Source organism: Solanum tuberosum, unplaced genomic scaffold, assembly GCF_000226075.1.
Source record: "Solanum tuberosum cultivar DM 1-3 516 R44 unplaced genomic scaffold, SolTub_3.0 scf00147, whole genome shotgun sequence".
Lineage (NCBI taxonomy): Eukaryota > Viridiplantae > Streptophyta > Magnoliopsida > Solanales > Solanaceae > Solanum > Solanum tuberosum.
The window spans coordinates 980,873-1,005,143 of NW_006239070.1; the positions used below are offsets into that span (position 1 = coordinate 980,873).

At 34.1% G+C, this 24,271-nt stretch overlaps 4 protein-coding genes and 1 pseudogene across 4 annotated transcripts; 2 read left to right on the top strand and 3 right to left on the bottom strand.

The window, feature by feature from the left end:
• Window positions 1–2,078: 2,078 nt before the first annotated feature.
• On the top strand, window positions 2,079–4,120 carry LOC102586959 (probable WRKY transcription factor 53). The gene is made up of 3 exons (XM_006352191.2): window positions 2,079–2,639; window positions 2,908–3,036; window positions 3,191–4,120. Exons 1-3 carry the CDS (start codon window positions 2,311–2,313, stop codon window positions 3,813–3,815), a joined length of 1,083 nt encoding a protein of 360 aa, XP_006352253.1. The 5' UTR covers window positions 2,079–2,310; the 3' UTR covers window positions 3,816–4,120.
• Window positions 4,121–4,204: 84 nt separating this feature from the next.
• On the top strand, window positions 4,205–6,993 carry LOC102587295 (uncharacterized; annotated as a pseudogene).
• Window positions 6,994–7,472: 479 nt separating this feature from the next.
• Window positions 7,473–9,880, bottom strand: LOC102587614 (uncharacterized). Its single transcript, XM_006352192.2, has 3 exons — window positions 9,488–9,880; window positions 8,197–8,214; window positions 7,473–7,928 (listed from the first exon to the last, which is right to left on the bottom strand). The coding sequence occupies exons 1-3, from the start codon at window positions 9,813–9,815 to the stop codon at window positions 7,738–7,740; spliced, it is 537 nt and encodes a 178-aa protein (XP_006352254.1). The 5' UTR covers window positions 9,816–9,880; the 3' UTR covers window positions 7,473–7,737.
• Window positions 9,881–11,768: 1,888 nt separating this feature from the next.
• Window positions 11,769–15,465, bottom strand: LOC102605314 (putative golgin subfamily A member 6-like protein 6). The gene is made up of 2 exons (XM_006352246.1): window positions 15,210–15,465; window positions 11,769–14,230 (listed from the first exon to the last, which is right to left on the bottom strand). Exons 1-2 carry the CDS (start codon window positions 15,463–15,465, stop codon window positions 11,769–11,771), a joined length of 2,718 nt encoding a protein of 905 aa, XP_006352308.1.
• A 2,207-nt stretch (window positions 15,466–17,672) lies between these two features.
• LOC102587937 (protein KTI12 homolog) lies at window positions 17,673–20,238 on the bottom strand. Its single transcript, XM_006352193.2, has 2 exons — window positions 20,157–20,238; window positions 17,673–18,897 (listed from the first exon to the last, which is right to left on the bottom strand). The coding sequence occupies exon 2, from the start codon at window positions 18,895–18,897 to the stop codon at window positions 17,989–17,991; it is 909 nt and encodes a 302-aa protein (XP_006352255.1). The 5' UTR covers window positions 20,157–20,238; the 3' UTR covers window positions 17,673–17,988.
• Window positions 20,239–24,271: the final 4,033 nt, after the last annotated feature.

Consider the following 24,271-nt stretch of genomic DNA (forward strand, 5'->3'; position numbering starts at 1 on the left):
ATGAATTTTTGAAAAGAGTAAAGTATATGTAAATATTATTTCTATCTTGTATGAGATAAAAAAATTGTTTCCAATAAACTCTTGACTTCAGACAAGTGAATAGTTAAAGAATACATCTACTAATTTTGATATACTACTATTTAATGCGGATAATTTTATAATTTGAAATTAAAAAATTAGGACCTGGACTGAAATGTTTGAACTTTGAAGAATCAAAGTTTTAGTATTTGTTTTGTCTGCTCAAAAGATAACTATTCTTACCCTCAATCTTTGACTTAAAAGTGATTTTTAAAAAAGAGCCATATTTTCTTATAACTCAATCATTAATGTTATATATACACAATGACAAAAATTGGAAATTTAGTTAAGAATGTTCAAATACATATAATTTTTTAAAAACATATATTTTATATTTTTTTAATATAATATAATATTATTTTTCAACAAAGGGTGTTCAACTAGTCATCCTTCAAAAACATATATATTTTATATTTTTTTAATATAATATAATATAATTTTTCAACGAAGGGTGTTCAACTGGTCATCCTTCATCATGTGTCATGTCAATTATATATATATATATGAGATGTGGGGGAGGGGGGAGATTTGAATTGGTCAGCTATTGGACTTTAATTTTTTGTATCTAGATTCATAGAGTTATTACGTAAGGAATGCTACGTAATAATGTCGTAAGAAAGTAGGCATATTAATTAATTAAGGTTTAGTGATAGTAGTGGACTCACAAGCAGATACAAAATTTAGATTTTAAAGTTTTTAGTATTAATATGTTGTATTTTTTAAATTATGAGTTCATATTTATTGTTTATTGTAAATTTGTAATTCTAATATTTTATATATATAAAGTTATGCTCCACATCAAAAATATTGAATTCAGATGAAATAAGTATTTCATTTTTTGATTGTTGGAGACCTCTAGTTGAAGTTTGAGCTATGAAAATAATGATTTCCCCCATAAAAAAGTGCTTTCTTCTTTAATGAATTATACACATGGATGGATTCAACTTGTTGATGTCGGTAAATAATCAGGGGCGTACCACCTTCACGCACGGGATGTCAAGCGACAAATTTTAATTTAGTAAATGCATATATAAGCCTTGACACCTCTTAACACAAATTTAATATTTAGTCTAATGGTTAAAATGTTGTGAAAATTTCTTAAGGTCGTGGATTCTAGTCATACTAGCTTCATAGTTATACTTTTTATTAAAATTATTGACACCCCTTCGTAATAATTCCGACGTCAGCTACTTCGGTTCTTATAAATTCAATACTTTTAACATGAAATCCAAATCTCTGTGTAAAGTTTATTAAAATTAAAATAATAAAAAAAAATATAAGCTCAAATAGTAAGAATTTTAAAAGAAGTTGGACCTATGATATTAAAATTAGTTGTGGAGGTCTGAATTGGTCAGCCATTGGACTATTATTTGTTTCTACAATTATTATGCAAAGAGTGACTGGTGAGGATGAGGCAGGAGAATATATATATAATATTATTATATAGCATATCTAAATTATTTGTTATTTTGTAATAAGATTATATTGTTGTAGTTGTTGTATAATGATTACAAGTATTTCAATTACTATATTGTTATTATACATAAGTTAAAACTCTTTTATAAAGCTCATATTTTTTTTTTAATTTCCCATTATTGTTCAATGTCTTCCTTGAAACTCGACTAATTAATTCATATTCACATGAAAAAATCCTATAAATTAATGAATACGATTCTATACTTAAAACTCAAACTTGAGACATTTAGTTAAGGATGTTAATTAGAAATTCCATATAAAAAGTAAAATGTCTCAAATAAAAACGACTTTATACTCAGAACTTGAATACGAGATTCAAACTCGAGGCGAAGATTTGAAGATAGATTGAGACTATTTAAGTTTTGAATTGGTCAGCACTCAACATTTGGACTTTCTTATTATTATGACCAAAGACCAGTCCACGTTAGAATAACTCGTTTTGATCAGTCAACTTTCAAACTCTCCATTTTTTTCCACATGCCTTTTTGTTTCACTATAATTCCTTCCCTTTTAAATTCAAATGTTTCATTCATTCAATTTCTTCATCAAATCTCACAAAACTCATCAAGATTCTTAAAAAAGAAAAAAACTTTTTCCATATCCCACGATTGTGCTTGTTTTTTCGGAGTGAGTTGCTCGTTGATGACATTCCGCTCATAAGTAGGTTCACATCGTGTCAAGTGTATTAAACCAATCAAACGGCTTTCTAGACTTCAGAATAGCTCCCCCTTTTCTTTTCCGATCCCGTCTTTCAAAATGGATTGTGCATCGAACTGGGAATACAAGACACTCATCAATGAGCTAACTCAAGGGATTGAACACACAAAGCAACTTAGAGAACACTTCCACTCTACAGCTTCAACTTTTGAGAATCAAGAATTGCTTCTTCAGAAGATTCTTTCTTCTTATGAGCAATCTCTGTTGATTCTCAACTGGGGTGGCTCAACAGTCCAATCCCCGCCGGCTCTACCACCATCAACTGGTGCAATCGAGTCTTCGGTATCCATTGATGGAAGTCCTAAGAGTGATGACAAGAAAAGGAGTTTCCAAGATCATCATGAGCTCATTAATATTTCAAAGAAGAGGTAGAAGATCAATTTCCATTAAAAATGACACTTTTCTATATTTAGAAAATTCCTCTAACTTCAAACTTCTCGTTTTACCTTTAATAACCTGCTTTTGTAGCTATAGAAATGCCATGACATGTTTAAAACCACAAGATCTAAGAATACTACTTTCGATATGTGCTAAAAAGTCCGTGTCAAGTCAAATACTACTCTATAAAATGAAAAGGAGAGTTTCAGCAGCTGATTTTCATTGGTCAACTAACCTGTTTCTTGATGGATATTGCAGAAAATCACAGCCCACATGGACTGAACAAGTCAAAGTCAGCGCGGAGAGCGGATTTGAAGGTCCTACTGATGATGGATATAGCTGGAGAAAGTACGGACAGAAGGATATTTTAAGAGCTAAATATCCTAGGTAATAAGTCAACTTCATTAACCTGCATGAAAGTCATAAACTTATAAAAACGAAAAACGAAGTTTTCAATCGATCGATTAACTATGGTTCAATCATAAATCAGTTGAAGAACAGAAACATATGTTCTGATACCAAGTTTACATGTGTTTTGCAGAAGTTACTACAGATGCACTTATCGTCACATGCAAAACTGTTGGGCAACAAAACAAGTGCAGAGATCAGATGATGATCCGACTGTATTCGATATCACATACCGAGGCTCCCATAATTGTCATCACGCTACTTATTGTGCACCACAACCAACATCGCCAGAGAAACAAGAATTCAAAAACCAAGCTGTTTATCCAACAGGGCAGCAATATTCAAATCAAGTGTTGATGAATTTGAGAGCAAACCTGAGAGTCAATACTAATGACTTGGACAAGAATGACCCAGCAGCATGTCATTTCTCCTTTGTTCCAACATTTTCTTCTGGTATGACAGACGATAATCGACATTTCCAGATTTCTCATGTTGATGACAATCTGATAGGTAGCGGCTATTCACCGTCTTTTGTCTCTCCTACTACCCCTGAATCAAACTACTTCTCAGTCTCAAGCAGCAGCCAGATGAATGGTTACGGAATGGTTCATAACTTGCACCATTCGGAATCAGACCTCACTGACATATTCTCAGCCAACACTTCCACAACGAGTTCTCCAATTGTGGGCGATTTTTCACTTGACCATTTGGAGCTGGATCCAAACTTCCCATTCGATAACCCCAATTTTTTCTCATGAACCTATATTGTAATACACCTAGAAAAAGGACAATAAAGACAAACAGTTAGGATGTTATCACCAAGTTACTTTATTGAGGTCGATGATCCCTCCTTTAGGAATTAGTATAGATATGATTGTAAAAATTAACAACAAATTAGCCACGGATTAGAAACTAGCTATTGTATTTGTACCAATAGTCTACTGTGTCAAGGGCTGAAACTTCCAGTCATTCGACATCAAGCTGCTAAGTGAAATTAAAGCATATTCTTGGTTATTGAACATTCAAGATTTTTAATAAACTACAGACAACTATGTTGAGTTTATCTTTCCTTACTATATCATATTAGTAGACGAAGAACAATTCGTGAAACCACGAAGCATTAAATCTTAAAACTGCAGGCACTAAGATGCCACTAGCCCTTAGGCTTGTTGCAAACAGACAGTACACTGATGCAATGGTAAACTAAAGTTGTCTCTAGTGACCTATAGGTCACGAGTTCCCCGAACCCTATGTGAATGAGGATGCTACATACATCGGGCCTCCCTTTTCATGGACAATAGAACCAAGAATGACTAATATAGTGTAGCTATTAGAAAATCTATTACTAGCAATTAAATCATTAAAGAGAGCACATCATTTACATGAAATTGTTTGTAGAAGGTATTTTGATAGTCAGGAGAACCCAACAATAAATTCCAACAGATTAATAAGTAAATATAATAGTTTAAGAATGAGAGAAACCATCAGAAAAAGTATGAGAGCCACAGAAGATGGTGATTAACTAAGTTCTTCAATGATTGCATTATGACATCGATTTATGCAATCTATACAATTATCTCTCGCTGATGATGCATCAAGATGAGGCCCTTGTTTATTATAGAGAGGTACTTTTACAACGAGTGTCCTGTTATAATGGTAGATGCCAGTAAAGCATAGAGAGGTTAAATGTAACACAAATAATCATTCCAAAGTAAAACTTGTCTATTATAATAAAGTGTTGTTCCAAAGGATAGTTGTTATAGAGAGGCTTGACTGTGTATTTAATTTCACATAAAAGACTCGATATTGTAATATTACCTCCTACTTCTATTTACCATAGTTCAAGTTGTCAAATTCCTTTTAGGATTTAAACTCACACTAGATATAAAAACTTTCCTGTAATTGATTTCTAAATATTTGATGGTATAAAATTTCTTTACACTATTAGTCTATTACCGTGTGTAAGTTGAGCTATTTTTTTATTATAGACCTCATATTTCTCTTTATGGGTGAGACTATTGAAGTTTTGAAATGGTCAGCTCTCAATATTTGGACTTTCTTATTTGCTATCTCATTATTTTCACTACTTATAAGAGATTTTGACCAAACACCAGTCCAAGTAGAATAACTTTTTTTCAGCAGTCAACTTTCAAACTTCCCTCCACTTCTTTTTCATCCACATGCCTTTTGTTCTATTTTCTCATGATTTATGCTACAGATACTTCTCTTTTAAATTCAAATGTTTCTATCAGCTTTGCTTCAGTACTCATCTCCTACAAAAATCTCTTTAAGCATCATCCCCCCCCCCCCACACACACACAAAAAGCCTTTTCCGTATCCCAAATTGTGCTAATTTTTCGGGGTAATTTTCTTGTCAATGACATTCCACTCGTGAAGTAGGTACACTTCGTGTCTGAGTCCCTGTAATCTGTTATGCTAGACTCCTGTTACCTACTGTGCATGCAACTTCAAGGGTATTACATCGATTGAGAAGATACCTTTTTGAGTTGACTCGAGCAAGAAACTCAAAGCGTCACGTCAGGAGAAAGAGTTAAGCTACTAAACTAAGCTGTTGTTGGAGAACTCGGTATAAGCGAATTGCAGCTTCCACCTTTATAGGTTTCACAATAACTCCCTTTTTATTTTCCAATTCCTTCTTTAAAATGGATTGTTCTTTCAATGTGGGAATAGAAGACACTCATCAATGAGCTTACTCAAGGAATTGAACACGCTAAGCAGCTTAGAGCTTACTTGAGCTCTGTAGCTTCCACTTCTAAAAATCAAGAATTGCTTCTTCAGAAAATTCTTTCTTCTTATGAGCAATCTCTGTTAATACTCAAATGGAGTGGCTCAACAGTCAAATCCCCTAATTATGTGGGAAAAAGAAGTTGTTTCCAATATAAAGACCAAAAGAAATGTATTAAAGACGATCATGCTTATGTGCACATTTCAACTTCAAATATAAAATGTTCTTATCTCCTTTTGGTCATTCTGCTTTATAAGTACATAATTAAGATAACAGCAGTATACTTTTCTGGGAATTTTAGGAAACGGAATGTTATGTTCTGATACCAAGTTTATATATGTTTTGCAGAAGCTACCACAGATGCACATATCGTACATGCAAAATTGTTGGGCAGCAAAACAAGTGCAAAGGTCAGATGATGATCCTAGTCTCCTACTGTATTTGAGATCACATACAGGGGTTTCCATAATTGTCATCAAGCTACTTATTCTGCAATAAACCCAACATCGCCAGAGAAACAAGAATTGAAGAAACAAGTCGATTATCAAGCAGGTCAATATTCAAATCAAGTATTGATGAACTTGAGATCAAACCTGAGAGGCAACACTAATGACTTGGACAAGAATGAAACAGCATGTTCTTTCTCCTTGCCTTCAACATTCTCTGGTTTGACAGACGAAAATCGACATTTCCAGATTTCCCATGTTGATGATAATCTGATAGGTAGCAGCTATTCACCATCTTTTGTCTCTCCTACAACCCCTGAATCGAACTACTTCTCAGTCTCAAGCAGCTGCCAGATGAATGGTTTTGAAATATTCATCACTTGCACCATTCAGAATCAAACCTCGCCCATATATTCTCAGCCAACACTTCCACAACAAGTTCTCTGATCATGGTTGAGATTTCCCTAGACCATTTGGATCTAGATCCAAGCTTCTCATTTGATATTTTTCTCATGAACCCAAGCTAGTATTCTTGAAAAGGACAATAAAGACTAACAACCAGTTCGGATATTATCACCGAGTTGCTTTGTTGAGGTTGACTATCCCTCCTTTAGGAATTAGTATAGATATGGATATGATTGCAACAGTTAATAGCAAACTAGCCTCAGATTAGAAACTAGCTATTATATTTGTATCAATAGTGTACTGTTTTCAACGGCTGAACTTCCAGCCAATTGACACCAAGTTGCTGAGTGAAATTCGAGCATATTCTTGCAAAAGGCTATTGAACATTCATGAATTCTATCAAACTGCAGACAGCTAAGGGGCCAGGTTCACCTTTTAAATATAATGACAACATATTCAGTGTAATCCCACAAGTAGATCTGAGGAGGGTAGTGTGTACGTGGACCTTACCCCTACCTTGGAAGGTGGAGAGGTTGTTTCCGATAGACCCTTGGCTCAAGAAGAAGCATATCAAAGTAGTTCGGAAAAGAAATAACGGAAGTGGAGAAGCGACCACAAAATACTAAAGACAGCATGACGGAGCATTATGAAAAAAAGGGAACATTAACTACAACAAAATAATACTGTAATTGAAGTACAAGAACAATAAATAGTAACAGATATCGAAGACTAACAAACTACAAGAGACTTCTACGACTACTTGAATAATAAACTTGAACAGATTAAATAATCAGCATAAGCATGAGAGCTAGAGAAGATGGTGATTAACTATGTGCTTCATTGACTGTTCATAACATTGATTGATGCAATCTATACAACAATCTTTCTCTAATGATGCATCAGGATGGGACTGTTAAAGCTATGCTTGCAGTGAAAATACAATGGACAAAAGAGTCCAGACCAGCATTCAGTAACAGCATATACCTAGCGAAACCAGACGGGCAAAGAAAAAGCAACATTTTTCTTTGAACCGCTGATATACAGGTGTCTACAAACAACAAAAGGATGATAGGTACATGTCAACTAGATTGATGACTTCTTCTCTTCTTTAATTCTGGAGACATCATTGTTTTTGCTTTCTTCAGGATTCTCAGCTTTCCTAATAGCTTCCCTTAGCCCCAACACAATGAATAAGTTGGTTAAAGTGAGCAATGACTCAGCTCCTCCATGCAACCAATCAACGTTGGACAGAGAAGTTCCATAATGCACCTTCGCTGTTCCAAAGCATGTCAGTAAGAATTACAGTTCTAAGTTAGAAGGGGCCAGTTGGCTTAGCTTTTTAAAAGTAGTTTTTAAAAGTCAAACTTCAGTAACTTTTAAGTTAAAAAATGAAAAGTAGGGGTACCTACTTTAAACATTTTTTAAGTTGTTTTTAAAATATTCAAACACTCTTGAGGGCTGAAAACTACTTAAAAGTTGGTCAAGCTAAGCTAAACACCCTCTTACACAATCAATAGATTCTTTGCTGAGAGAGGAAGTTACCGTAAATTCCAGCAGGAACTGCACAAAAGAGGTGAAACAAAAAGAACACAATGTCAAAACAAATCAAATGGAGTTAAAATGATATTACCAGTATAAAGATGTAATTTTTGAAGAAGAATATGAGGTAGATATGTAAAACATAAGCAGAGAAGCATGTGGACAAAATTTACGCACAACTACGTCTTTTATCTACGTAGGCAAAGCTCTAGGTAGAAAATGTTAAAGCATCGATGAAATGCATAACCAGTCATTAACCATGAATTGGTCAAGCACATTGAACCCAGTACCTATGCAAGGAACATATTTCAATGATTGCTCTCATCGAATTTGAACCTAGAAACAACATACTTAGTATAGTTCCATAAGTGGGATCTGGGGAGGGTAGAGTGTATGCAGACCTTATCCCAACCTTGGCAGGTCTTATCACTCTTACTACACAAAAGCAAGCAAGATGTAGAACCCCAAAAATGTAAGCTTTGGGGCAGTTTTGGATTTGGTGATGAAGTACAAAAAACCCACATAAGGGAGAGGAGAAAAAGGCAAAGAGCTGTGAAGCTATGCTCTGTGAGTCAACATTTGGTGCCCATGGAACATCAGGCAAAAATCCACACAAATCTTGCTCTTTTTTACTATAAAGTTTTCTACTTTCACCACAGTTGAGTTGTTTGGTAGTATTTCTAAAACTGATTTTTGTTTAGGAACAGTTGAAAAATGGAAAAGAATAGAAACCAAGAACAATGGGTTCTTCCAAACAAACACAATATGATGAATACTCTTAAGGGGTCGTTTGGTTGCTGGTTAGGAAGAGAATTGTTAATCTATTAAAACTAGCATAATCAATACTCTCTTTGTTTCACTTTATTTGTCTTACTTCCCTTTTTAATCGGTTTCAAAAGTATTATCTCTTCCCTTTTTGGGAACTCATTAGTTTCAACTTTCCACATGTCATGTTTAAGAGTACAAGATTAAACAACATTTTAATACATTCTACGTATTTTTAGTTTAAGACTACAAGATTCAAAATTTTCTTTACTTCCATAATATCCGTGCTAAGCCAAAACTAAACAAACAAATTGAAACGGAGGGAGTATAAAGTTTTCTACTTTCACCACAGATGAGTTGTTTGGTAGTATTTCTAAAACTGGGATTTGTTTGGCAACAGTTGACAAATGGAGAAACATAGGAACCAAGAATAATGGGGTTCTTCCTAACAGACACAATATGATGAATACTCTAAAACAATAGAATAACAGAACAATAAATATACTAGGAGAATATTGAAGGGGCTTACTTGTGGCACCCACAAAAGCAAGCAAGAAATAAAACCCAAAAAGTGTAAGCTTTGGGGCAGTCTTGGATTTGGTGAGGAAGTACAAAAAACCCACATAAGGGAACAGAGAAAAAGCAAATAGCTGTGAAGCTATGCTCTGTGAGTCAACATTTGGTGCCCATGGATCAACTGGCAAAAACCCACACACAATTCTTGATCTTTTGCTGTAAAGTCTTGTTTTTTCCCCATAGTTGAGCTGTTTGGTATTTCTCAAATTGTGGAAAAATGGTGAAGCAGAGGAAGCAAGAATGATGGGGTTCTTCCAAACAGGGTGTAAACAGTTCAGCATTTTTGCATCAATGGCTTCTTCTTTTTACTGTGTGTTGAAAAGAGACATGAAGGCTCAACCATAAGTAAATGATAGAGTGAGAGGAGTTGAATATGGGCTTGCTGGACTATTGTGAACCAATTCATAGTTGGGCTAATCTACTCAATTAAAGATGGCCCAAGAGCCTTAGAAAAAGAAGAAAAAATTAGGGAAAATTACGCAAAATGACAAACACCTCGAGTATATTCTGTAATATAGCTATTGTTTCGATTATTTTTAATCTGTAGCTATAGTTTCACGAATTTTTTCTATTCGGTTTTCTAATTGTGTAAATTCAGAATTTGTATAATCCAGTTCCTAATTGTATAAATTCAGAATTTGTATAATTCGATTATTGATTGTATAAATCCAGAATTTGTATATGCTCACCCTAGCTATTTATATAAAAAAAAACTCACAATAAATTACCATGTTTGTATATTGACAAGAGAAATATACAAATGGAATTCTGAAAAATTCCTAAATGTATAAATACATAATTTGTATAGACTTACCTTGTTTGTACATTCACAAGCGAAATACACAAGGCACAACCTCCATAGCAAACAAAACTATTGCTATGAAACGCAATTATCGAAACTATACCTATAAAGCCTTATTATGTCTATTGATTTTTGCTATTTCTAAAATTTAATATTGAGGAAATTTCATAAATAACATTAATTTGAGCCCTAATTATTGATCATAGACATAGTTTGACTAATTATTGAACGTAGCAATAGTTTACTTTAAAAAAACTTGTGATACAGTGTAGGGTTTCACTATGTATCTATTATGTTGGCTCAGTATCAAAACATACCGATACAACATGAATTGATACACTGGTACAAAGCGAATGGATACAACTTCAAGGGAATAGATACAGAGCAAAAGAAATAAAACCCAAACTCTAACGATATATTATAATTTTTCAAACTCCCGCTATTTTGGTAAATATTGCGCATATATTTACTCATGTAATTTTCCAATTCATCTTTTTTTTTTGGTGGAATACATAGACAATCCATAAACTTGCTCAATTTAATTTTTTATTTAGACACACAAACTACAGTTTGTTCTAGTTGAGCACCTAAACATGCGATAAATTATTCCTAGTAGACACTTCCAACTAAAATTTTGACAATTTCTGAGAGTATTCTCAAGTTGCTCACTACATAGATAAGTTACTACTTAAAATATGTCATTTCCTTTATTTATACTCATTAGCCTCAATAAACCGTAAAACCTCAAACTTGTTCCAAATCCAATCTTAAGATATTAAACTAGAAAACTCATCACAAAAGAGAAGAAATAAAGTTATATTTAGAAAACTTTACATTAGTCATCAACACCAGTTCTTGCATATGGAATTCTTTAACATAATCTCTTTTCTCCAACAAGAGATTTAGTTGATTCCCAAATCCAAATATACAATGCAAAGTTTAGCTTTGTCACCAAAATTATTTAAGTGTCTTGACTAATTTTGTGTCACAAACACTTTTATTCAGTATACAATCATACTTTTCTAACAAGAACAAACCTATTGAGTACATAAAAAAAAAAATGGTTACAATTCTCAGGAAGATTGTTAAACCTTGTACATCAGCTTCTTGGCTTGATCTAAGCAAATTCCTGTCCTTGAACGTGCAAATGAAGAAACTCCTGGTAAGAAGCATATTTCCCCCTTGATTGGCGCCCACGCTGAACGATTCTGGAGCCAGTGGACTAGCTGAAGATGTTACTGATTACTGAAGAAACTAAAGAAACTCTTGGTAAGAAGAGCCTTCACCCCTTTAGTTGGCCCGCGCAAGTTTGAACTCAGTAGATTTCGGATACCAGATGTATAAAGAAGAAAAAAAGGACACAAGCTATTATATCTCCTCATGTAACTATGGCTAAACAAGTTACTGATAGCTCTTAAGGAAAAAAACATTCCTAGGGAGCGCTCCTCCGGCCAAATTCAGTTAGCAAGATCCTCTTATAGTAATCAGACCGACTACGATGATAATCAATCCATACACATAATTGCCTAATCGCCTCTCGTTTTTCCTCCTTGAGAGACAACACTGATTCCTCTCTGTCCTTGATCATCTTCTCTAGTTCCCTAACTCTGTTCTCTGACTTCCAAACTTTCTCTCTGTACTTCAATATCTCAGATTCTTTGTCATCACATTGTGCAAGTAAGCAATCAAAGTCATCTTTCACGTGTGCCATTGCTTTATTTTTCCTCATCACCCAATCTTTTACAAATTGCAGCTCGCATGAATTCTTTGATATTCGATTCAAGAAATGAGCAGTGCATTCCTCAAACTTGAGTGCCACAGTGTCTAGTGAACCTAACATATCGCTAGCTGTCAACGATATATCCTTAATTCCCCTCAACCCCATTTCATTTCTTGCATTTTTCTCTTTTAGATCTTTGTTCTCTTTCTCGTATGAGTTTCTGGTTTTTTGGTACCACTCCTTGTTCTCGATATGCATTTGTTCTGCCACGCGGATCCTTCTGCTCAAGATTCGTAAACTGTCTTCAAATGACTTGCGTAGTTCCTCCGTTATTTCTCCTAGTTTTCTTTCAGCATTGTGGAAATTTAATTTGGAATCCTCTAACTTGATCTGCATTTGCTTATGTTCCCCTTTTGACTTGTTTACAACATCTTGCATCCCTCGTAAAGTTTTCTCCTGCTCCGCGATCTTGATAGTCAATTCGGTATTTTCCTGTTCCATCTGCACAAGGCTTTGGGAAAATTCATGTTTTTCCTTCTCAAGCTGAGACTGAAATCTTGATTTTTCAGTTTCCGCGGTTTGCAGCTGCTTTTGAATATTGTTGATTCGCGCTGTCAATGTTGAACCTTGAGCCGACATATCGTTCATGTAAGCCTCATGCTTCTTTTGAAGAATTCCCACCTCTGCTTCTTTTCCTAATAGTTTTGTTTCCAATTCCATGATCTTATCATTCAGCTTTTCTTTTTGTAACTCTGAATGATAAGCTTCTTGATTCATATCCATTATCTTCTCTTCCATGTCACATTTTGCATCCATGAGTGAGTTCACCTCCGATTTTAAGCCCTCCGTTGCTTTTGTTAGCCCCTTTTTGGATGAAGTAGTGCTCATTAGTTCCCCTTTCAGATTTTCTATCTGAAGATGATATTCTGATAGTTCTTGTGTTTTTTCTTGGAGTGACAACTCTAGTTCACAATTCTGGTTTCTTAAGGCTTCCAACTCATGTTGCAGATAATTAGTCCTTTCTGTTAAATCCTTAACTCGGTCAGATGCCTCGTGAGACTTCTTTTCGAGTGACAGCTCCAAATCGGATTTCTGTAGTTCTGAAAAATGTAAGTCCTTAACTTGTTTCGATCCTTTGTTGGTTTCATGTAACAACTTTTGTTCTAAGTCATTCCTTTGAACACGTACACGGTCCACATCTTGCTGCAGTGGACCATTTACGTGCTGCAGTTCTGAAAAATGTGTTTTTTCTGCCAAGTCCTTGACTTGTTCTGATCCTTTCTTGGTTTCATTCAACAACTTTTGTTCCAATTCATGCTTTTCAGTGTTTAAACGATCCACTTCATGCTGAAGAATGTGTGATTTTGCCATAAGATCATCTATTCTAGACGTTGAGTTGAGTAGATTTTCATCAATTTCTGTGAAGGTTGCTTCTAGCTCTAACACACGAGATTGCAGTCCCGAGTTACTATCTTCCATTTGCTTAAGTTCATTCGACTTGCACCCGAGTTGATCTTCAAGTTCTCTCTTTTGAACACATAAGTTATTTAGTTCAACCTTCATACTAGCAATTTGATCCTCTAACCCCTTCATTTGAGACAATCTCTCCTTCTCTCGAAGCTCAAAATCATCGGTCAGATACAAGATTTCGTCTTCTTTTTCTTTTACTTTCTCTTGGAACCATTCAGATTCATCTATAAACTTCTCTTCACCTTGAATCCTCAAGTCTTTGAAGAATTCCCCTGATTCAGACCCTCGGCTATAAGACATCGGTGTCTCAAAGTTTTCCATATCATAACTTTCGACACTTCCCCCCTTCACTTCAATATTTGAAGTTATAACTTTGTCCTTCAACATAGCATCCTCATCAAGAGGCTCATAATTGGTACAAGATGAACTACTTTTCGCGGTCAATTCCTCAGGGCTAAAATATGATTCTGAATTCGAACACGATGAAGAAGATTGAGATGATAAATCTCCCTCATGTTCTTCATTAAGTTTTTTCCTTACTTCCCCTCTGAGATTATCGTACACCGAATAGAGGGACTTGTACTGTTTGTGGAATTCATCAACAAGTTGAAGCAATTCTGATCTTCTCCTCAAATTTCCTTCTCTACTACCTTGGTTTATTTTCTTGATTAGCTTTGCAATCCTTTTTACTTTATTCTCAATTTCTGCAATAACAAACAAAACTCTTCAAGTTAGGATTCTCTTACTGTTACTCGGACTCTCCAAAAACAACAAAAAGCATAAAAGGCTATGTATGTTGCTTGGACTCTCCAAAAATAATGCAGCATGCGTGTCCGATCATCAAAAAATGCACTACTTTTGGAGGATCTGACACGCACATGGGGCATTTTAAAAGAGTTTAAGCAACAAAGATAGCTTAACATGTGCAAGAAAGTATTGAAGTCACATAATCTCAATGTGCATTCAATTGTTATGATTACATGATGATACAAATTGGGATGTAATTAAGGATCTAAGTGTGTATAAGTTATTATACAGTGCAATACAATCATACAACACAAGAAAATCTTATTGAACGACAACAAACGATACAGTCTAACCAAACTTTGTGTCAACCAGACAATGCAACAACAAAATCAAACAGGCCGCTAAGGTCTAATACCATTAGAACACAGAGGCAAACCAAGGATATAGAATCAGTAGGCTCAGAATGAGTTATACTCTTTTTGCCTATGTTTACATTGTTTGCATCGAAAACAATGAGTTCAGTTGAATCAACAAAACATGTTCTCAATAAGACAATACATGTTACACGTATACATTATCAAACAATAGAAAACAGCAAAACCAAACAGGCCATTCTTAAGGTTTGCCACCATTATACACAAAGGCGAATCTAGGATTTAAAATCGGTGGAGTCAGAATGAGTGTGATCATATTATATGCATGCTTTTTTATACTCTTTTTGCTTATGTTTACATAGTTCGATCTGAAAGCAATGAGTTCAGTAGAACCTACAAAAGTTGTTCTAAATCTGCCTCTGTGTGCACTTTATAATTGGTATGAACATATGATATAAAACTTGAATGTCATTACTCATTAAGGGGTCTTGGAACTACTCAAGTTAACATTAAGTTTCTGCCACCATTAAGCACTTGTTGACAGGATGTATCAGCAACTTACTGCGAACCAATTGGCATTCTGTATACCACATAAATCCACCACATTGGGGGTAAATTTGTGCTCGAACATTCGCTTTATATTGCCTTCTTTTTGCCTCTAACGCGTTATCCCACAACCTCCAATAACATTCAAAGGGTCGAGGTTGTTCTGGAATCGAATAATTACCTATTTTCATCCATTTCCACTGTTCTTCCTTTTCAGGATCAACATGACTCCCAAATGCCTTCATTGATTCCTTCCAACTTCGCTTCGTCATGTCTGCCTCCAAATTTTCAAAGGGTAGTAATGCTCAGAGTTAACTGGTACCTGTGCTGCTCGCGTCAAAATAGTAGCCCGGCCTAAATTTAAGAAAAAACAGGATCAACAAATCATAATAAAAACACTTCAAATAACTCGTTTTGATGTGCACAGTGACGGAGCCAAGAATTCAAATATAGATGCAAAAAAAGGCCAGTCATAACCAAACAAATCAAACATTCCATTGATGCTTAGAGTTAACTGGTACATGTGCTGCTCGCATCAAAATAGTTTAGCCCGCCCTAAATTATGACATATATAATATCTCTTTAAGAAAAAAGAAACAAATTAAAATAGAAAAGTAAATATCTGGAAGAGACCTGAATATTTTCTTCAAGATTCATCCAACAATTTATGACATTATGCTGTCAGAAAAAATTTCACCTAAATCATATATATGCTTTTATATAAAAAAAAATCCTTTTTAATGAGGTTGTTCATTTTTTTTCAAGAATCTGTTGATTTATTTTCATTCAAAGCCCCACACTATATTCCTATATCACCAATTTTTCATCCTGTTAAATTAGTCGATGTTTGTCCGGACACCATAATTACAAAAAAAAAATAGTCACCAATTTTTCAGCCAAAACATCATATATATATATAATCTGAAATGTTTTTTTGAAGCTAGAGATTCAAGATAGGTAATGAAAATGTTGAACATATATGAAAGTAAAAGAGATATCAAAGAGAAATATATTACCATGAAAAATTCACTATTTTCATTGGGAAGAATCAATTTTCTGGATTTTTATCCAAAACTATTTATCTCAAAATATTTCTTGAATTTGGGAGAAAAAAAATGAAGATATTTTATCTGAATCAAGAAAAAGAAAAAAAGGAGCTTTAAAGGAGTTGAAAGAGGAGGAAAAACAAAATGGGGATCACAAAATCAAGCATTTATTTTAATTTGACATTGTATTGACGTTATTCTAAATACTGATTTCACATATTGTAAATATAAAATATAAAAATTATGATTCTAGAAGGGTAAATATTGAGGCAAAAAATAATAATAGAAAATTGAATTAATTTAAGTGTTAATGTTGGATTTATACTTTTTAATCAAAGTAGTGAAGAATGTATCCATCATTAATAGTTGTTATTTTCCTTCGATTTTTTCTTGATCCATTGATCAATTTATAGCATTTGCCAATCTTTTAGAAGCCTAAAGTATTTTTTTTTTATACCTGTATCTATTTATTTCAGAAAGTTAAAAGCAGTATGACTAATCTTTTTTGAAAAAACATAAACGGTTCCAAGTAAAAGTGATAATTATATATTTGAAATTTTGGTCAAACATTGATTGATGTTCAATCTTGAAAAATATATATTTTAAATTATGTGATATAGCATTTATAACTACGACTTATAAATTATTAGCCAATCACGACATATAAATTGCAATCGGTGAAGGTGATTTATATATCGCATATGATAACATCACATTTGACAATTTCTTTCAGTCTTATACAATTATACCAAATGAGCAATCATAGTTCACAAATAATATATCAGAATAATGAATGAGATATCTTCAGTTTCTTTTATGAATAAATATTTGTGATTATAAACTTTAAAATACCCATAATTTTATAAAGAGTAGTAATTATCTATTCTTTGATATAATCATATCACTAATGAGTTTGGTAATTCGGTTTTCGACAGTATTTTATGTCCAGTCCTAATTTTATATTTTGTAAAATGATTCAAGCTTAATGGGAATAAATTGTTTATACGATGTGATATGATTATATTAAGAAATAAATAGTTATTACTCTTTATAAAATTATGAGTATTTTAAAGTTTGCAATTACAAAAATTTATTCATAAAAGAAAATGAAGATATGTAATTCATCATTGCCATATCTTATTTATGAACTATGATTGCTCATTTGGTATGATTGTATAAGAATTGAAGAAATTTTAATAGTTTTCACAATTGGCAAGTATTAATGTTTATTAGAAAATATATATACAACTTAAGAAATCCACATTATATATTCAAATAAAAACTTCAACTTCCAATCAATCTGATTTCAGATCACTTCCAATCAATCTGATTTCAAATCACGCTCCACAGCCTTTAATTTGTGTCTGGCGTCTGCTCCAAACGAATCAATATATGACAAATATTTTCAAATAAACTTAACATCTAACTACAAGTAATTGTAAAGGGTAAAGCTTAGATAAATATTCTGGAAAAAATAGTATAACATGTTAAATTATACACCACAAACATTCTTTATACCATAAATGCATGTAATTTTACAGTACTTGGTCAAGATTGATCTATCCTGCTAGCAAATCAGCCCTTGCTTAGAGAAGGGCCAATAATTCCCCTTGATTATTGAAAAAAGTAGGATACTTGTACCCACCATCGCAGTTTGGTCCGAAAATGCCCTTGCCGTTACTCAAGTAGCCCATTTATACCGTCAAAACTATCGAACCTCCACGTGTACCTTCATTGTAACATAATTCTTCAACCACTTCCTAGTTCTCTGTTTAAGTAATCAACAAACATCCTTTTTGCACTATCAGCATCTGAAGGAGGAGGTGGCCCGCTCAAGCTTGTCTGTCCAGCAAGTTTGATGAAAGTTCGTCGTAGCCTACGCAGCTCTGGCAGGCTGACAGATCTCGAAATATCTATAGTTGGTATTCCTGGACCAAGAGACACACCATTGAGAGGACCCCCAAGAGCGCGGGACTGAGCTTCCACAATAGCATTTGTAATTTCTTGTGTCGCCCTGTCCATCTCATATAAAGAATTTGCCTCAGAACCACGTGCACTCTGTGTGGCGATGGTCGGCTGTAGGATCTTAACATCTCTCGTTTTCGAGTCTACTTTTTTCGTAAGATAGGTAACAGCATCAACTATAGCTGTAGATGATTTATCAATTCCTTCTTTAGCTGGCCATAACTCGAACAATGGAGAATCCCATCTATTTTTGCTATCTGGCCTTTCAAACCTTCTTACAAGATCTTCAAATATATTATCATCATAAGATGGTTCTCCTCTCTCACGACGTTCGACGTTCCATGTTCTAGAAGATTGCTCATCAACGTCACAATGGACAACACAATATCTAATCCCTGCTGCTCTAGCCAAACACCATAACTCATATCTATAGCCCTTGATGCTATTAAGAGAATCTACTATGACTATACTGTCCTTCGACAAAGATCTGTCAACTTCTGACCTCAATACGCCTCTTAAATTCTTTTCCTCGGTCATGTTCGCATAGCTTTGGTTGCGACTAAGATGAAATGAAGTTTCATCTATAGTTCTAACAGATGGTTCTGGTTCCGTTTGTCTAAGTGCTTCAGATAAACAAGCTGCAGCGGTTGATTTCCCGCTACATGGCTGACCACAGATAACAACCAATGCCATCTACAACCAACAAAAAGGAACAAGTCATGAAATTAACCCAAGTAGCTTGATCATAAAATTACAATGGAAGTGTTTTCCGTGCAAAATTACAGCACAAAAATGATAACAAAACAGTGTAAACTACATTGTCCCTACAACAAATAATCTAGAACTCGTAACAACAAATATGTGTCTCCCTGTAGGGTAGAGGGGCGGGCCCATTATCCACCGAGTTTAGAAGGCTGTGATTGGTCCAAAGGGCGGGTCACAGACGGATTTCTCGGTTATCAAAAAAAATAAAATATGTGTCTCCCTGTTGGATTTAGATATGAACGAATGTTCCAATGCTTTCATGTTCTACAAGAGTAAAAGCATAATTATGCCTAAATATGACCATTGACATCTTCTCCCAATAAGTTGTATGCATTGTATCCAAATAGTGTTTCAAACTCGATGTTCCAGATTAAGAGTCCAATACGTTCTCCATGTCACAAAGTGTACATTGGGTTCCAAACTTTCCATCACTAGAAATAGCAAGCAACCTAACAAAAGTATCTCAAACAACAGTTGATTGTCTTTTTTCTGATCTAATGCAATTGACAAACTCTGTTCACAAGAATCACAATACCCTCTGTTGAGATCGCCAGTGGCAGACCCAGGATTTTCACGAAGAGGTGTCAATGGTTTATGGTTGTAGTAAAATTTTGTTCGTAAAGAAATTATTATGAGGCCATCAAGGCTAGAACACTCGTAACCACTAGACTAAACCTCTAACTTGTGTCAAGAAGTGTCAATACTTTTATATATATTTATTAGACCAAAATTTGACCTTTATATACAATATAATTTTCAGCAACTTCGCCAAGGGTGAGTCCTCCCCTAGACATTGAAACCTAAACCATCACACAATGAGCACGGACGGATCCACAGTTTGGGTTACAGACCAAGTTATCATTATACATATTAACTTGAAATCTAGGAATACATGAACTTCAAATAACACAGAAATAACACCACTAATGTAAACTTATGGATTCGAAATTCTAATTCATTTAAGTTAGTGAGTTCTAAATTGATAACTTGTTATATCGAATTGTAAACTCTACTCTAGCTCCAGCCCTGCCTCTGACCTCCATTAAAACGCCTCATCAATTCACCCAGAAACCAAAAAAACCCCAAATTCAGTAGGCTCAAATTCGAAAACACATATACATCTGAAGAGGCAAGATTAAACGAAGAATCAAAAGCACTGAGCAGATAAAGATGAAGGAGATACATACCTAAAAAGAGACAGGCAGATCTGATGAAGGCGAGGTGAAGTGTTAGTATAATTGTGAGAAGCACACTAGGAAGAAACAAAATACCCTAACATTAAAAAAATTTAATGTATTTATTGCTACTATTAATTAAGGGTAAATGGTCAAATATGTCCCTAAATTATTTGAAAAGATCTAGATATACCCTCCGTTTAAAGTTTGGCTCACTCATACCTTCGCCGTCCAACTTTTCGTCTAGATACGCCCTTATGGGGGTTAATTGGTCTGCTGGACATATCCACCTCATTTTTCATTTCTTTAAATGTCACATGGAATTGTCATGTCAGTTTAACTTACCACATGATATTTATATAAAAATGGAAAGGGATCAATTATGCCCCTAAAAAATTCGAACCCATAAACACCTAATCCGATCCATCAATCAACCCCCTTTTAAATAAACTACCCGACCCGTTTTCAACAATTTTGTTTGAATTTTTATTTTTTTCGATAAATCCCGAAAATGAGTAATTGATTAATAAAAAATATAAAAATATATAAAACTAAAGCCAAAAATTCACAAATAAATATTGTAACCTTAAATTCAACATGATCAATAATTTTTTTAATTTTTTATTTTTTTCAGTAAATCCCAAAAATGAGTAATCGATTCATAAAAAATATGAAAAATATGAAAAAAAATATGAAATTAATGCCAAAAAATCACAAATAAAAATAGTAACCTTAAATTCAAAAATTTCAATATTTTTTTTAATTTTTATTTTTTTCGGTATTACGCATTTTCAGGATTTGCCGAAAAAAATAAAAATTAAAAAAAATTGTTGAAATTGTTGAATTTAAGGTTACAATATTTATTTGTGAATTTTTGGCGTTAATTTTATATTTTTTTCATATTTTTTATTAATCAATTACTTATTTTCGGATCGAAAAAAATTAAATATTTTAAAAAATTGTTGAAATTGTTGAATTTAAGGTTACAATATTTATTTGTGAATTTTTGGCTTTAGTTTTATATATTTTTATATTTTTTATTAATCAATTACTCAATATTTTTCCTATTTTTTATTAATCAATTACTCATTTTGGATTTACCAAAAAAAATAAAAATTTAAACAAAATTGTTGAAAACGGGTCGGATAGTTTATTTAAAAGGGGGGTTGATTTATGGGTTCGAATTTTTTAGGGACATAATTGATCCCTTTCCATTTTCATATAAATGTCATGTGGTAAAGTTAAAATGACATGACAATTCCATGTGGCATTTAAAGAAATGGAAAATGAGCTGGATATGTCCAGCAAGCCAACTAATGCCCATAAGGGCATATCTAGACGAAAAGTTGGACGGCGAGGGCATGAGTGAGCCAAACTTTAAACGAAGGGTATATCTAGACCTTTTCAAATAGGGGCATATTTGACCCTTTGCCTATTAATTAAATTTTTCTTAATATAGTAAAACTTCGATATTAAATTAATATTGTTGGGACCATTAGATATTATTATTTTGTAGATGTATTATTTAATCGATAAATTAATATTTATTAATTTAAAGAGTGTTTTGAGATTCAATGACGGTTGATTTTAATTATATTGTTTGGAGATTAAACGTCAAGAGAATTTAAATGAACCCTCTTGTGAAAACTATCACGCCTTAAATCTCATTAAGACGGACAGGCACCCGATGCCCTAAAGGCTTGAGAGAACCAACATGTAACTTGTGCTTACTATGCATATAACTATGACAATCTTAAAGATGTGACAAGTTCACATAGGATGCAGCGATACGAACCAACATAAGTAGACCCAATACTTATATACAAGACTTGGCTGTTGAGGCCACAACTTGTAAAGAAACAAGACGTGACTAAACTATATACATTAGTCTACAAAAGCCTCTAAAAGGTAGAAAATCTTAGTTTAGGGTAGGACAAGGCCCCGCCTTACCCTTAACTATCATACAACAACAAAATAGGTGACAATGACTCGGTAAGCCCCGAATCAACCTGGAGCTTTACCAATAGCAGTTGAGTACCTGTGCTCTTACTAACGAGGTCTATTGGCTGAAGTACATGTGCCTGCAACATGAAATGCAGCGTCCTCGTAAGGGATGTCAGTACGAAAAAATATACTGAATATGTAAGGTAATAACATATGTAAAACAAGGCTCAAATGACATCAAGTATCCGTATGTAAGTGCATAGATCGGAATACGACCACCTTTGTTACTCTTGTGGGATCATGTATGTTGCATTCATTTCTTTACTTTTCTGTGTGATCTTTATAACGCATGTGATACGAATGACCAACTGATCAGTGGTAGAAGAGGATGATCCATGCTAGACATTTTAACCCTTGTGATGTTGTCATCATAATTACACAAATTGGGATCGGCCCATGCTAGGATTTCACCCCTGAGCTGCCATCCTTCTATAACAATTGGGATCAGGCCATGCTAGGCTTTCGCCCATGAGCTGCCACCCTTCTATACCAATAGGGATCGACCCATGCTAGGCATTTTCCCCTAGGCTGCCACCCATAGTTATACATATTGCTTCACTTAGATTCTTTAGTCTTTGAGATTGTTGTTTTAGTGGTCATAATCATTTTCTATATTTAGAACTACAGATCAGTAGTAGAAGACATGAGAATAATACTTCAAGGCTGTAACAATGACATAAGAAGCTATAAATGGCACAATTGACTTCAATTGACTAAGAGGATAATTTACCAAGCTTGATGTTGTGAATACCATTTCTATATTAGCACATATGAGGATAATTATACAAATGTAGAGTAATGAACATTAATGAAGTACTTCTACACACTAAGGAGAGGGGGAAAATATTGTTAGCTATTTGGAGATCGTACGCTGCCACTATGTTTTCTTTACTAGGAATAGAACTTAGGAAATTCACTTCATTGATACTAATCGCAAGTATCAGATTTCATGCCAAAGGATATTGAATCGAATAGTTTTACATACCTTGTTGTATACTCAGATATTACAAGGAATTAACCTCATTCCTTTCAGATTATTAATCTACAATGAAATAAGTAAAACTAGTATTAATAGCTAATCAACACATTTGGCTACTTAACTTCACAAAAATGGTAGCCCGACAGCGGGCCCATAATTTATCATATCAAGGACATTGTTCAATTACTTCTCCTTGAATTACATCCACATACCAATGTGGAGTGAGTAATAAGCCTACACAACATTCAGTTTGGTGGTGTATCACCACACCCTTTTATATTTCCATACAAAATATTCGCACATTTCCCCAACATCAACCATGCAGTCCCCACATATACGCATAAAACAACCCAAAATGTTCCTTATCACAACAACCAAATATTGAACTCACCATCCCTTGGGTTCTTAATAACAATACACATGTAATTCTTCATTGAAACTCATGCATAATGAGGACAAAAAAAGGAGCAGTCATCTTATCTCAATTTATGCAACTTTCCCTTTTAACTTGAAATCTTCAAGAACTTCAACTTCCCTTCACACTTAAACCAAAGAAGAAGAAAAAGTATCTTAATAATCCAGGAAAGTGAGCAGTAACTTGTGGACATATTCTGCCCTTATACTTATACTTGAGCATGAATAATAGGTTTTCCTAATCATCCATGGGAGAATTAAGCTATATCCATAAGTGTTTTCACTTACCTTAACTTGCAAAGACGAGGGTTTCTTCAAGAACCTTAGAAGAAATTTGAGGCTATTGTTTTAATTCTTAAGAGAAGAGAGAGAGAGAGCTAGAGTTAATTCTAAATTTATGTTTTTAAAAAGGAGTGGAAATAACAGCCAATATTTATCTTATATTGAGCTTTCTTCACCATTAAGAATATCATGTAGAACTTCCTTCTTTTTGCTTCATTTTCAACCACTAATTGGTCAAGTAGGTGATGCACTAAGCACATCAAGCTGCTCAAAAGGTCAAAGTAGGTGATTCACCTAGTTCCCTTTTCCTTAGTTGGGGTTAACTTACATTGGGCCTTGGCCTATTTGGCTATTGGGTTTTAATTTCATTTTCCTTTTATTTAACTTAGTTTGGGCCTCAAGTGAGTCCCTTTGCATAGGCCCAAATCTGATCCATAAACCTTGGCCT

Excerpts from the sequence above, each read along its gene's own strand:
- LOC102586959 (XM_006352191.2), top strand. The coding sequence starts at position 2,311 with ATGGATTGTGCATCGAACTGGGAATACAAGACACTCATCAATGAGCTA. Across the intron at positions 2,640-2,907 it reads ATTAATATTTCAAAGAAGAG|AAAATCACAGCCCACATGGA; the intron begins GTAGAAGATCAA and ends TGGATATTGCAG. Across the intron at positions 3,037-3,190 it reads TTAAGAGCTAAATATCCTAG|AAGTTACTACAGATGCACTT; the intron begins GTAATAAGTCAA and ends TGTGTTTTGCAG.
- LOC102605314 (XM_006352246.1), bottom strand. The coding sequence starts at position 15,465 with ATGACGAAGCGAAGTTGGAAGGAATCAATGAAGGCATTTGGGAGTCAT. Across the intron at positions 14,231-15,209 it reads AGAATGCCAATTGGTTCGCA|AAATTGAGAATAAAGTAAAA; the intron begins GTAAGTTGCTGA and ends TTGTTATTGCAG.
- LOC102587937 (XM_006352193.2), bottom strand. The coding sequence starts at position 18,897 with ATGGCATTGGTTGTTATCTGTGGTCAGCCATGTAGCGGGAAATCAACC.
- LOC102587614 (XM_006352192.2), bottom strand. The coding sequence starts at position 9,815 with ATGCTGAACTGTTTACACCCTGTTTGGAAGAACCCCATCATTCTTGCT.